The 14,340-nt window shown below is 38.9% G+C and overlaps 1 protein-coding gene across 2 annotated transcripts; it reads right to left on the reverse strand.

The window, feature by feature from the left end:
* Positions 1-9: 9 nt before the first annotated feature.
* Positions 10-14,115, reverse strand: znf408 (zinc finger protein 408). Of its 2 annotated transcripts, none has more exons than XM_079666446.1 (9): positions 13,959-14,115; positions 12,679-12,949; positions 10,494-10,555; positions 9,289-9,491; positions 6,016-6,740; positions 4,268-4,477; positions 3,200-3,323; positions 1,742-1,975; positions 10-939 (listed from the first exon to the last, which is right to left on the reverse strand). In XM_079666446.1, the coding sequence occupies exons 2-9, from the start codon at positions 12,943-12,945 to the stop codon at positions 281-283; spliced, it is 2,484 nt and encodes an 827-aa protein (XP_079522572.1). In that variant the 5' UTR covers positions 12,946-12,949; positions 13,959-14,115; the 3' UTR covers positions 10-280. The 2 variants fall into 2 exon arrangements, with proteins under 2 accessions (XP_079522572.1, XP_079522573.1); XM_079666447.1 differs by lacking the exon at positions 13,959-14,115 and adding an exon at positions 13,132-13,389.
* Between the last annotated feature and the right edge of the window lie 225 nt (positions 14,116-14,340).

Genomic DNA, 14,340 nt, shown 5'->3' on the forward strand with positions numbered 1-14,340 from the left:
AAACGTGGGTTTGTTTTGATGCTTTATTTTGTTCAACTCAAGAGAATAAACTGGCTAAATGCAGAACACATCATAGGAGTACTTTCAGTACAACTTCAAATGGACTTTGACAGCTCAAGTTTTGTCAACATCTTTAAAAATCAAGAGTAGATGTCAGCCACTCAGAATCAAAGAGAGTGCTGATGTTCAACAACAATAAGAATCCCTGAATAGGCCAAGGGGGTGGTTTGTGCACCACTAGCAAAGCATTATCGATGTTTGAGAGCCAGAAGATTTTCCTCTACCCTGTGTTTATCTCCACAGTCTGCGCCACATAGAGCCCGCCCCCCTCCTCCTGTAAGATCAGCAGCTCTCCTACTGCCTGCTGCCCTGGGACCACAATGCCGTGCTCTGCTCCCTCTGATATCACCACCTCCACCAGATCCTGCCCCGCCCTCTCAGGCAGCGGGCTCTCCGAGGCGAGGGTCAGAGGGTTGGAGCTGGGGGTGGAGAGGTCGCTTGTGTGGACGTAGACGACATGTTGGATGTTACCTGAATGTTCCTCATCTCCTCCGTCTTCTGCTCTTGAGGTCTTAGTGCCTTGAAAGTTCCTCGCCTCCTTCTCCTCCACTTTTCCTCTTGCCCTTTTCCGATTTATGTACCCTTCCTCAAGCGAGTTCTTCTTGGGTCTGCCTCTGATTGGCTGCAGGTGGCTGGAGCCTGAAGCTGCTTGTGCAACCTCCGTCTTGCCGCTGCTCTCCGTCTGCTCTCCATGTACTCCACCTGACTGCGACTCCTCCCCCTCCTCCCCCTGAGCCACCCCCTCTGCCCGGTGCTGGGCTTGGTGCCTCAACAGACTTTGTCGCACCGTGTACGAAGCGCCACAGTGGCAGATGTATGGTTTCTCCAACACGTGGGACGACTTTATGTGTCTCCGCAGCTTAGTGGCCAAAGTGTAGCCTGAGGGAAAACAATAACATCTAATCTTAAGCACAAAAAATCAACAACTGATAAAACATTATTCTGTTGAAGGACACTTCTAAAACTAAATATGACCAAACCATCATAAAAATATTTGTTTCTAAATTAACGGTTTACTTCACCTCATGTTTGCAATTTAATTTAATAATTAGGTTACAAGGATTGTTAAACCAATGCTGTTTACAGTAAAAAAAATATTGATATATATTATTTGTATAAAAAGGATAAAGCTAGTTTTGTTCTATGACATTTTTTGACTTTGGTTATCAAGCCCACTGGCTCCTGAAGATATACAGTACATCTTTAAATGTTTTCATTTTTTATGGTTTCAGTTATTTCCTAAAACAGCCTAGCACAGTCACTGTAAGGCAATGCAGTCATGATATTTATACAAAAGGGTAATCAATAAATATGGTATTAAATACATTTGAGTAAATCCATCATTTATCTACATTACGTTATATATATCTGATGAGTGGGACATTATGATTTTGTTCCGCTCCAAACATGAATGTGTTCTTTCAGGGCCCATGCTACAATCTTCCATTTAGTATAGAAAAAACTACCCATATTCCTGCTGGCAAACCAAACCGAAAGAGGATAATTCGGTTTTCTGGGTCAGTAAAAAAGCCACATTTTGCCAACAAATTAATCAAAACAACTTATTAAGATGATAATATTCACAAAACCAGTTAGTGCAGGTTCAAAGCCACCATCTGTTCACATTTGATTCCCCCCCAGAGTGTTGTTTGATTCTATAATGTTGCCAACATGTTCCGACCTTTTCCACAGACAGGGCAGCGGTGGGGCCTTTCTCCCGTGTGCAGCCTCTCATGGGACCTCAGGCTGTGCGGGTCCCTCAGAGATTTCCCACAGTAGCTGCAGAGGAAGCCTCCTCCGGTGTGGGAAAACATGTGCCGGCGCAGGTCTGGTTTCTGGGAGAAGCTCTGGTCACACTCGGAGCACGGATACGGCTTCTCTCCGTTGTGAATTCTCAAATGAGACTCGAGGTTCCCTGAGAGACAGACACACAGTCAGAGAGACATTTTGTTATATATAGTGGGTGGGGGGAGCAGGTCATTTGGGCATGTATTTTCCAAACATCTGTGGGAGTTATGTTCTCTCATCAAAAATGTATGTTGGCACTTTATTCAAGGCAAGTTCATTCCTTAATGTGATCACAAAATATCCTGTTTCCTGTCTTTCACAATTAGAGGAATACGTTGACATTTGACACAATGTGTTCCTTTCTTTCTGAAGGTCAGATAAGAAGAGCAAGTAGTTATTGACCGTAAACACAGTTTGGTCCACAATTTTCTCTACAAGCTGATTGGCTAGGCTCTTTTTTTTTTAAATACAGCTTTCTTAACAGGTCTCAAAAGTCATCAAATCTAGTGAGAACGTCAGCATGTTGTCTTCTCAGCTGTTCAGCTAAGATAAACAGGTCCTCGACTCCATCACGTTCCACCTGGCAGGTAGGAAAACAAACGTGTTTATCCAAAATGATACCAGACCACGTAGCTTCTTATGAGCAGCTGCCACTGTGTAGTGCTAGCAGAGAAGATCATAAAGTCGTACAAACAGTAAATAAATAATAATGATGACTAATAAAACTTTTCAGTCAGTCCCACAGTTATATTTATCTACAGTTAAATAAAGTCTCTGCAGCAGAGTAGACTTTTATTTGACAGAATGCAATCTAAGTGCAGATGAATCTTAAAAGTGAAGTCAAACCTTTTGAATGTATTAAATATGAAAGACTTGCAAGCACTTTGTGACTTAATGTGTCCCAAGGGTCAAGATTGCGTTCTCTCTCACCCTCTGTCTGAAACCAGAGCCAAGTCTGCTTTGATTGTTTTGTGATTGATAAACCGCTTAGAGATGTCCCGCCTCTTAACTTGTAAAATGTGATGGAGCCTTAGCGAATATAATGACGACTGTTACGTTGATGTCATTATGTAACAGAATTAAACAAAGTAGTCCAATCGCGTTTTTTCAGGCTGGGGGGGGGGAAGCTTTTCATTTTGGCTTTCGCAATGCATTACATGCACACAACCCTATATAACACACCACAGGAAAGGGAAAACCTCAAAAATAAGAATAGGGCCTCTTCAAGTCAGACAGTCTGTGCTGAGATCTGCAGGAAGAAGAGAACATCGACCACAGCAGCATTTTTTAACCGAGCCCAGCTGACTGTAAAGCAGCCAGCTGGACCTCCAGCACCGGACTCTGACCTCACCTTTCTGACTGAAGCACCTCCCGCAGTGCTGACACACGTGAGGTTTCTCCCCAGTGTGGAGCTTCATGTGGTTCCTCAGAGAGCCAGAGTTAGCCAGCAGCTTGTGGCACACTGTGCACTGCACCTGAGGGAGAATGAAAACACAAACGCTGCATGATTTATCCTACTTTTCAATAATAAAAGCTCAGGAGGAAAAACACGGCATGCATGGACATTTTAAGATATTACTGGACAGATACAAAAATGTGGCCTAGTGGTGCAGGAATACAACTTTTGTTTGAGGGGAAGGTGAAGCAGCAAGAAACAGCAATTATTATGCAAAAATGATGCTCCTCCTTGGTCTTTGCAGATTTCAAGAAACATTCCATACACGAGAGAAAGATGCTCACTGTCCTTATTAAAAACAGAAACATCTGAAAATTTCACAACACAAGTGAAGAAGTGCTTAACGGGGGAATCTGTGGAGTGTACTTGTCGCAGTACTGATTGTGTAGATCCTCCAGCTTTGTGTTGAACATGTTCCTTGTATAAAGCTGATTTTAAAAGTATCTGAAAAGTAGCATTGTTTACATCCATGTTTAATTATAATAATACTCTATGCTTTGATACAACCATGTTTTCTATTCTTTGTTCTTTTGTACAATTTCTATATAATATATTATGCTGTTTGACCATCTTTTACCTTGAACTGTATATAAACTGTATCATCAAGAATAATGTATTTTTGATCTATTGTGAATATATTTAGAATTATCTCAATATTGATACAGACATACTGACTTTACCTCATATGTATTGTCTCTAAAAGCTCTTGAATAAAAAAGAAAAGAGATGGATAATAAGAATAAGAATCTGAAAAAATATACATTTATCTTGTATTTATTTATTTGAGTTTTCTGTATGTTTCTGTACTTTGGTCTTCCCTTGTGGTGCTGTAACACTCCAAAGGATCATAAAGGTGTATCTTATCTTATCTTGACGTGCTTCCAAGATAAACAAAAACACACTAGTTCTAAATCTCATCAGGGAACCTTCACAGAGCAGTTTAAGAGAATCACGCCTCCTTACCTTCGGAGGCTGTGCGTAAACCTTTTTGCTGCAGTGGAGGAGGCGGTGGATGCGTAGAGAGGGCCGGCGAGCGAACGCCTTGCCACAGTGCTCGCAGGCGTAGGGCTTCTCCCCGGTGTGCAGCACCATGTGCTCCTTCAGGTCCCGCTTCAGCCCGTAGCTCTTCTCACAGTGAGGGCAGGAGAAGGGACGCTCCCCGCGATGACTCATCTGCAAATAATACCGTCATTATTTCTAAGGAAATGTATTATTACTGCTGCTATTGTTACTCTTCACTGACAGGAGGAAATTGCTACCTTGCTTGATGAGCTCATCCCTATCAAGGAAGCATTGAATATTTCTCCCCAAAACCCCCACACACACGCACGCCGATTAAAATACATCCACAGGTGACGGTGCTTGTTTTTCTGAGGCCATTTAGCTGTCAAGTGTTTGTTCAATGGATAACCGAGCAAAGAGGAATAAATAATAGGCTACAGGAAGACATCCTTAGAAAACAATAAAGAAATACAGAGGGAAGGAAGTATGTGAGGAAGGAAGAAAGTGTTATTATCTATCTATTGCATATATTAGTATGTTTGCTGTTCATTTCTTTCATTAATAAAAAGGAATGTTAGTAAAAAATGCAAAAGATAATGTTCCTATTACTATAGAGACATTTATTTTACTGTGTTGTTTTGACAATTTCTTTTTCTGAAATGTCTTGCTTATTGTACCACATTTAAGAGATCCTTATTCCCAACAGTCTAAATCCGGCTCTATTTATAAAGGGACCGTTTATGAATAGAGCCAGAACAAAGCTGCATTTAAGTTGATTTCACCATAAATTATATTCAGATTGGAGAGTTCAAATGCGTTAAATGGTGCATAGTTTCCTGGAAAGCGTGAAGACATTCAGAGCATTTTGAGTCATTTAAGTCTAACAAACCACTGTTAAATTAGGTAAATATAACTCTGCACACTTAGGCCACCACCCACCCATGTATCAGTGACGCTGGCTGTGGGCAGAGGCGAACAAGATTGGTTTTAGCAGATGGTCATACACCAATTAGAAGGTTGGTGGTTTAATCCCCAGCCTCTGCATTAAACATTTTGATACAACACAAGATACTTAACCTTACACCAGATATCATGGCCAACTGTGCGTTAATGTGTGTGAATGATAGCCCTATTGTAAGCTTCTGTACAAATGGGTGGATACAGAAGGCAAAGCAAGCCATGAAAAGCGCCAAATAAATGCAGTCAATTTACAGACTTAAAACTTTCAACTAGGGGAAGGAGCAAAAAGTTGCTTTTAGACATAATAAGTTACTCCAAATCAATTTGTATATATGAAATACATTCAGCATAGTTTATCAGGGACCTGACATATTTGTTTTGTCTTCAAATACATTGTGTTGCATTTTTAATATTGTTCGTAATTGATCGCAACTCTTGAATAACGAAAAAAACAAAACCTGTTTTAGTGCTTAAAGATGACATATTATTCACATTTTCAAGTTTATATTTGTATATCGTGCCTCTCATGTGACATTTTTACATGCCTTAATGTTCAAAAAGGTCTTCATACTTTTAACACTGCCTGTAGCACCAGCACCTCTTTTCACCCTCTGTCTGAAACCAGAGCCCAGTCTGCTCTGAAGAAAAGAAGTTAACAAATGAGTCCTTTCAGGCAGGAAAAAGAAAACCCCCAAAAGCATAACAGGACTTGCAGACTAAGAAAATAAAGAGTTGTATCCCCTCCACACCTGATGGGCTCTGAAGCTCTCTGCAGAGGTGTAGTTCTTCCCACACTCCTGGCAGCTGAAGGGTTTCTCCTCTGTGTGGATGAACTGGTGTTTCTTCAAGTGACCGATCTGGTAGAACTTCTTCCCGCAGCTGGAGCACCTGTACCGCCTCTCTCTGATCCCTGCAGGCCACGAAGGGGTCGCCTTGGCAACACACGATGCTGCTGCAGCGGCCTCGACATCAGGGAGCGAGATACTTTCCGAAAGCTCCTTCTCTGTGACGGGGGTGGTGTCTTTATTGGAGCTCTGTTCCTCCGTCTGTTTGGATTGAACAGGGCCTCCGGGAGGGTGCTTCCCACGGCCGATCGGACAGTGAACGCGTCGCGGTTTAGCTGCCAGGCGGGAGCTGCAGCGGACCAGAGGAGGTTGATAGAAGCCTCCAGAGTCTGTCCCACCATCTGTATGTTTACTGTGTGACTGTCTGTCCTCACTACATGTGCTGTCTGTGTTTCCTCCTGCTGTTGGGACGTTGTTGTTCTCTATGTGAGCATCAGTGAAACTCTCAAGGGTTTTCTGGACTCTCCTCTTCCTCAGTGGAACGGTTGTCTGACTCCTCTTGATGCACCTGCGCGGGACTCTGAGCAGCACTTCCTCCTGCTTGTCCTCTTTCTCCTCTGTTTTCTCTTGAATGATCTGTATGTCGGGTACAACAGTCTCTGCATCTTTTCTGTCTTCTACTTTGTTATCTGTACGGAAAAAAAGACAGTAAACATTGTAAATGGTGACTCGGTTGGGAGAAAATGTGTCTGAAACAATGATATATAATCCCTCCTAAAACTTGGATGGGTTACATTTTAACATTGCACTGCTCTGTAGATGTGTTTGATGATTCAAATAGGATTTGATGTGAATCATCAACAACAAAAAACATAATTCCATTTCAATCAGTACATTTTCCTGTTTATCAAACTATTTCTTGGATAAAAGTGCCAGCAAGTTAGCTGCAAAATGCAAAACACTAGCTTTGCAGAACAGCATCACTGTTAAAGTTGTATCTATTGCACTACTGGATTATCAGCACTGATGACGTTGTAAGCCGCTGTGTAAAGTTTTTTGCTGGTAATGTAAAGACTTTGCATACTTACAGGTTAGTACTGTATGGAAAAAACAATGCAATGCATTTTGCTACTTTTACAAATTTTTATTTACATTTTGTAATGTCCATCTAAAAACTATCTAGTGACTGTATGCGTGAAATATGAAGTGACATTTTTATACAAATTAATCAAATTCCTCTCTCTAAATTATAGTCAAGTATAGAGTAAGTGAACGTATTAAAGGAGCCCTATTGTGCTCATTCTTATTTACATAAATATATTTTGTGCCTCTACTGTGACGTGTTTACTTTCAAAAAGGACTTCATTTTGCTTAGATTACATGTGCTGCAGCACCTTTTTTCACCCTCTGTCTGAAACTAGAGTCACGTACAATGTGTTGAAGCGCTAGCCAATAGAAGTGGGAGTGTTACATAATGATGTCATTATGTTACATGCACAAAAACGTATACAACACACTACAGGAAGGGAAAACCCACCAAAAGAATAATAGGGCCCCTTTAAGTTACCATCTCTGAGTGACTTATAAATATGTACAGAACATGTTCGGTATGTACACCTTGTACCTGTATATTCACATGTATGTACAATATTTATTATAAATGTACTTCTGTTCATTTTTTACTTATTCCCATTAAAATTAATTAGCTTTTAATTTATTTCTTCAATATATTTTCTTCAATAAGTTTCCTCATTAACTCGTAACTCTACATCCAGCCAACAGATATAACACCTTTCTTTCTCCCCAACAATCAAATCAATATGTTCTACCACTACAATGTTATTTCCCTGCAGAGAGATGAATTGTTTCTTTTCCCGCTGCCTTTTATTTAGTATTCATAATTATTTTGGAGATGTATTCCTGATTCACAGGCTCGCTCTGTTTCCATCAGTGCTGTAAGAGCCAGAGTTTTAATAAGATAACCCCAGTGGAGCCACAGCCTGCTGGGGGCTTTCTGCATCGAGGCCCTCCTTGATGTCGAATCAATCACTGCACACGGATGCTGCTAAAGGCTGAGAAGAGCCAGGGTTTATTACTACAAAACAAATGCGCTTTAATTACTTGGTTTTCTTGCTGCAGTAATCATTAATTCCAATATAATAATATTCAGCTTTTAGTCTTTTTTTCACAAAGCACTCAAATGAAAACAATGGCTGTTAAATAATGATTTTGTGGAAATTCTGCTTTCATCAGTGGAGTTGATGCTAATTCATCTACTAAGACCTTTGTGATTACAAAGGTTATTTAATTTAACCCAGAATGTGATTATGATTATGTGTTGGTAAGTGAGGTTTTTTCAAGGGTCAATGGTGTTGTCCACTTAGCTCTGGAGTTAAATGTCCCTCTAGCTCCTTCAGGTGGACACAGTGAATGAATATTCATTCTGATTACATTAATCAAGGCCATTTAATGCTGTTTGGTACCACTTAACTGTAATAATTATATTGCACATTGTCTTTGTTGACCTAAAAAGGGATAATATGCAGTGGTAGAAGAAGTAATAAGATTGTTTACTTAAGTAAAAGTAGCAATTCTACAAAATAATCATTTCTGAATTAGAAAGCTCAGTGAGTAAGTGTGAGTATTTGCATGATAATATACTTAAGAAGCGAAATTGAAAGTACTTGTTAAGCATAATGGCGTGTTTCAAAATCATACATATGAAATTATGTCATAGCTGGTAAAGGTGATTAATATTTATAACCTATGACTATGTTTCAATGTTTATTTATTACTTGGTAAAAATTACAATGTTGGCTTCCAAAATGTGGTGGAGTAAAAGTATAAAGAAGCATCAAAAGAAAATGGAGGTGGTGGAAACCAAAAACAGAGCTAAAATGGAGGCAAATTGGACCTGAGTGCCAGCTTAATAGAGATGTAACTTAGGTAGATGATATACAACAACAAATTAAAACTGTGGCCTCTCATTTACATTTGAATACATTTGCACCTGCTAGAGATATGGAACAAATTGATTAGTCGATATTTTGATTTTAGTTTAATCAAGCTGCATGACAGATTTGAATAACCAAAGGGAGTAAGATAAAGCCAACCCTACACCTTCCTGGAGAATAAGGCTGGTTATGACCTCATTTATCCTAAAAACGAAAACAAACAAAATGAATGGATGTTTTTGTCTGATTGACTTATAATCAACTGTTGGTCTGTATCCACTACCTGGGAGGTTGTCCTGTGCCATGGAGTTTTTCGTGGTCTGACATTTTCCTAGGGTTTCTCCGCCCAACAGCAGCTCTGTTCCTGGCTGGATATCCCGACACACACGCAGACACACGTCCACACACTCGCCTGAACACACCTCTCCACAGGCACACTGCACCGACACGTTCTGCTGTCTTCTGCTCTGCGCCTGGCAGACAAATCTGTGGGAAATTAAACAACAAATGAATGCAAACAAAAATATGTTAAACAAAACCTCAATGTGGATTTACATGCTTAGTTGGATTTAATCAGGATTGAGTGTTTGTATTTCATTGAATAGGGAAGGATATGAAGGGAAGGATGCCGTTTTACCCCTGTGGGTGTCTCAGCAACGGTATGTATGGAACACAGTCTGAGATACAGATATTTGGAATAATAATAAAACTTCATATACGCTTATTTGTAATATCAGTATGGGTGGTACAGTTAAATCTATCCACTGTCTGTGACCCGTCACAGGTAACTTGGTTGCAGCGGAGGATTGTGCAATGATGATCTAGTTCAGCTCCCTGGGGGAGAAAAATATGGCAATGTTTAATCAGGACCCAGCACACAGCCAGAGGCAGGAGAAATTGTTGCCACTATACTGTGTACACAGCCAGAAGCAGAAGACACAGAAACCACAGAACACTAAATCAATATAGCTAAACCTCAAATATGAAGGGAGAGCGAGAAGAACAGGTAATAGAAAGCTCTTCAGTAAGTCAGCTTTGAATTCTGAGATGAGCAATTATAATATTCATATTAGAAATAAATATTTAAACTAAATATAATCAAATGATTCTTACATTTTTTGGATTTTCTTATGTATTGTAGGCTGTTGCCCCGATTTGAAAAAATAAACAACAAACATCTTAACCAGGATGAAGAACTGGTTAACATTATATCAGCGAAACCTTAGCATGTTAGCATTATCATTGTAAGCAAACTGATATTAACAGTGAGTTCAAGGCACAAGAGGCTCACAAAGCCTGTGAGACTATATTTCGCTTTAGATTCCAACGGAAAGTCCAGAGTTGATATAGAGATGTATGAGTTTCAAACAAATCAAATAAATTATCGGTTGATTCTCGCTAAAAAATGAATACAAATATATCAAAACAATCAGGTTATGAGGATAAAAAGCCTAAGTTAACTTCTTGTGAAGCAGTGTGTCAACTTACTTGATCCAGACGCCTGTTTGTAGCATACTTTCATCTTTATTTGCAGCTTTCTCCATCAGTTCCTACAAAACATACATTTATTTTGTGTAAATTATTGTACTTAAATAAAGAGAACACTTATACGATAACATCATAGAATAATACTTTGTTGTCAAATCAAGTCTGAAATCTTTCTTGCATCACAGCATGTCCATTTCAACATCCACAAGGACTAATATTTAAGACAAGAATCAAGGAAACAAAACATTTAACATAACAATAACTTAAGAACATATGTGGAAAAGACTTAAATATACAGTTGATCTGGGATTTGATTTAGGATTGACTGATGCACAAAAGAGATTTAGTCTAACCTTATTAAACCCTGGGAGCCTGTATCTAAAATTTGATGGAAACAATTCATATTCGCTGCAGTATATTATGAGGTTTTCATTGACAAATAATTTTATTATTTGCTAGGAGTCTCTGTAAATGAAGCTTAAAGTTCCTAGCCTAGATGTCCAAGCGAAGCCTTAAGACAAAACCCCTGAAGGCAACTTTCAATAATGAACTGAGACTCGTCCTGAGCTGACACTCAATTGCTTTGGATTACATCACGCTTCATGAATGAACATGACCCCACCGGCTAACAGTTATTGTTTGACAGCTGACAGGTAAGTTACACTCATGTTCATAATGGTGGTGATTACTGCCATGTCTGACTCAGCCCCACTTACAGTAGTATAAAGAAAAAGAAAAGGATAGGTAGGTCGTGATTTGAATATGTATTGAATTCTGTGCCCTTGCAAGTTAGCATGGTTTGATCTTTTTATCTTTGAAGCTGCTCTTCCTCCTCTTGTTTTTGAAAGGTCTGATTCATTACCTTCCCACGGAGGTCAGCATAAATTGAGAATAAAGGCATGCATTTATCCTCACTCTACCTTTCTGTCAGCAACTGAGATACAATGGTTTAAAACTAGACCAAAGTACTGGTTCAAGATTCTTTATTTAGTCATAAATGAATAACCTTGAACCTACACCTATGTTCATAGCTACAGTGTAGTTATGACGATGAAAATCTTGTGTCACAGGCTTCTCCAACAGAGCAACACAAAACACAGATAAACAGAAAAAATATAGTGGTATAAGTAAATAGTAAATAGTAATACAAAAATAGTTTTAAAAAGTGAAATAGTGCAATAAGAGTCTATATGCAAGTCATTGAAATATGATATATTAGGTAAATAGATAAATAATTTTAAAATAATTTTTAAGTAGCAGCCAGATGAATATTAGGGATGTTGTTTCAACAGTTCAGGTGTTTAACAGATTTAGCTTCAACAGTTCAGGTACTGGTGAATGTAAAGTTAAGAGACATTTTGAATGCAAATAGGACAGAAAAACAGATCATAACAGGATGAACTTAAATAAATGTATTTTCACAGTCACACTTGTATTCATATTTTTGTGGCAGAGTGCTTATTTACCGTGTGTTTTTGTAATGCACCACTGATTTTCTTGCTTAAATGCAGCCATGAATCAGGCCCAAACATTGCAAACAAGTTTGCACACAATGACACTTAAAGGGGCTATATTCTGCTCACTTTCAGCTCCATAGCTGTATATTGTGCCTCTAATGTGACATGTTGACATGCTTTAATGTTCAAAAAAGGTATTTTTTCCTCATGCTGCCTGTGCTGCAGAACCTCTTTTCACCCTCTGTCTGAGAGAGAAACTCCCGCTGGAGGAAACTTTGGGATTTCCGCATTTACAGGATATTTACAAAAACCTATATAACACACTGCAGGAAAGGGAAAATCCCCAAAAGCATAATAGGGCTATTTAATATTTTTCTTATTATTATTGTTACAGTTTCCGTTTGTCTGTGTTTTTTTCATATTAAAAAGGGAATATCTTGAGGTATTGGACTGACAAAACAAGACAACTATATCACATTGGACACTTTTAGATGTTTTAGAAAGGGTTATAGGCATAACGATGTATCATTAATCTAGAAGAAAACTAGTGTTCAATTGTCCTTTTATGTTTTTTTTAGATTGGGTTTATGTTTTTTTATACTGAGGAAATTCACAAAACAAACACATATTAATATTAAAAATGTGATGAAAGAATATAGATATAATATACAATAGATTTAACACCTTTATTAATAGTCTTTGTTTTAAGGAATATGCATTCAATATACCTTGTCTGCCTCCTTGCCGATGGTCTGACATGTTTTGGAGTTCATCACGAGTTCACCCTCCTGCCTGTGAGTCATCAGGTCAGTGTGATAGCTGGAGGCCCACTCTGTGTCCCCCTCCCTTCCCAGCAGGGACCCAGCCTCCAGCGAGCGGCCGACCCACCACAGCCCCATGCTGCTTCCACAGAGCCGCGAGGGCCCCACAGCAAAGCCGCAGGGGAGCAACGTGGAAAGAAGTGTGGCGAGAGCAGACGGAGCGGGATAGTCCATCGACCTGTACAGAAAAATAAAAAGCAGGTTACAGGCAGAAGTACAACATGAGTTACATGATTACTTTCAACTACTATGCTCAGCACGTGTGCCATACACTACCACAAGGTCTGAGCCATACTTAAACAGCTTTACGTTTTTTGTTGCAAGTTATTAATGTTATTAGTACTTTATATGTTGACTTACTTATTTTGAATGCTGCTGTTTGCAAGTCTACTAATTTTATTTTTTATCTGCAATGTGCCCTTCGCTGTAACGCCGCTGTGGGACGAATTAAGAATTTATTATACTGATTCATAAATCACCCAGTGCATGAAGAAAAAGAAGAAGAAGAAGAAGAAGAAGAAGAAGAAGAAGAAGAAGAAGAAAAGTTAACCTCTCAAATGCAGGTCATTTACAAAATGAAAGAGAAAAAAGCAACAGTGTTCTCAAAAGTTTTGTAAGTTAATGTATGAAAGAGCCTGCTTTCAACAACATCAGAGGGAATACATTATCTGTAAAAGAGGTAAGTAGTTAGGGTGCATCATTGTTGAATACATCAAATACAATATTGTGCACACGGCTGGCCTTCTCTAGCTAAATCACATTATTAATATTGTTTTATATTAGTGCTACTTCTTGATGTTTAAATGCAGTTTAATTTAGCTAACGTTCGGTTGTATTACAACAGTTTGAAAGTCAAGTTAGGACACTATTTCTGAGTAGGCAGGGTATAAGCTCTCATATTAATATATCATCATGTGTAAGAAGCTGTCTTCTGGCAGTCTCAGGTCTAACGTAAGCTAACGCAGGGCAATGCTTTTCTGGCCAACATCAGACAACACATTTGCGCTAGCATGTTGTATCATAACATTAACATAAGTGTTTTATAATGTTTTACGAACAACGTTTAAGTTAGCATTGGTAAGCTAACTTGCTCTGGTTCTTAAAGACAGTAGCTTTATTAATCATAGTAACTTTGTGCTCCCGACGTGCCCAGTCAGTTGTTTTGAATTGATTATATGTTAGCCTACCACTTGAATCAATCCGAGGTAAACTCTGGGAAAGCCATCAGCGAAAAAAGGTCCAACGGTTGTCCTGCTTTGTGTATCGTCCGACCGGAAACAGCGTTATGGTGTATTTTGGTTCCGCACACAGTCGCAGAATTCTTCGTTGGTGATATAGTAGAATATGACACAGGTAAAACAGCATTAATAAAAGCGGGAAAAACATAATATGAGAATAAGATGGAGTTATACATGCAAAAATACAAGCAGTCAACAAGATCAATGCATTGACAAATTACTGAGAAATAAGCTAAAAGAAACCACACTGCTGTCCCCAAAACATGTGGGATAACATCTTAGTATTAGGTTTCAGTTCAGTTGAAGTAAACTATATAAATTATTGTATGTT

This window comes from Notothenia rossii (genome assembly GCF_949606895.1).
Source record: "Notothenia rossii genome assembly, chromosome: 2".
NCBI lineage: Eukaryota > Metazoa > Chordata > Actinopteri > Perciformes > Nototheniidae > Notothenia > Notothenia rossii.

Coding starts and splice junctions, on each gene's coding strand:
- znf408 (XM_079666446.1), bottom strand. CDS start 12,945: ATGGACTATCCCGCTCCGTCTGCTCTCGCCACACTTCTTTCCACGTTG. Junction 6,741..9,288: donor GGCACAGGACAACCTCCCAG/GTAGTGGATACA, acceptor TTTTCCGTACAG/ATAACAAAGTAGAAGACAGA. Junction 3,324..4,267: donor TTTACGCACAGCCTCCGAAG/GTAAGGAGGCGT, acceptor ATTCTCCCTCAG/GTGCAGTGCACAGTGTGCCA.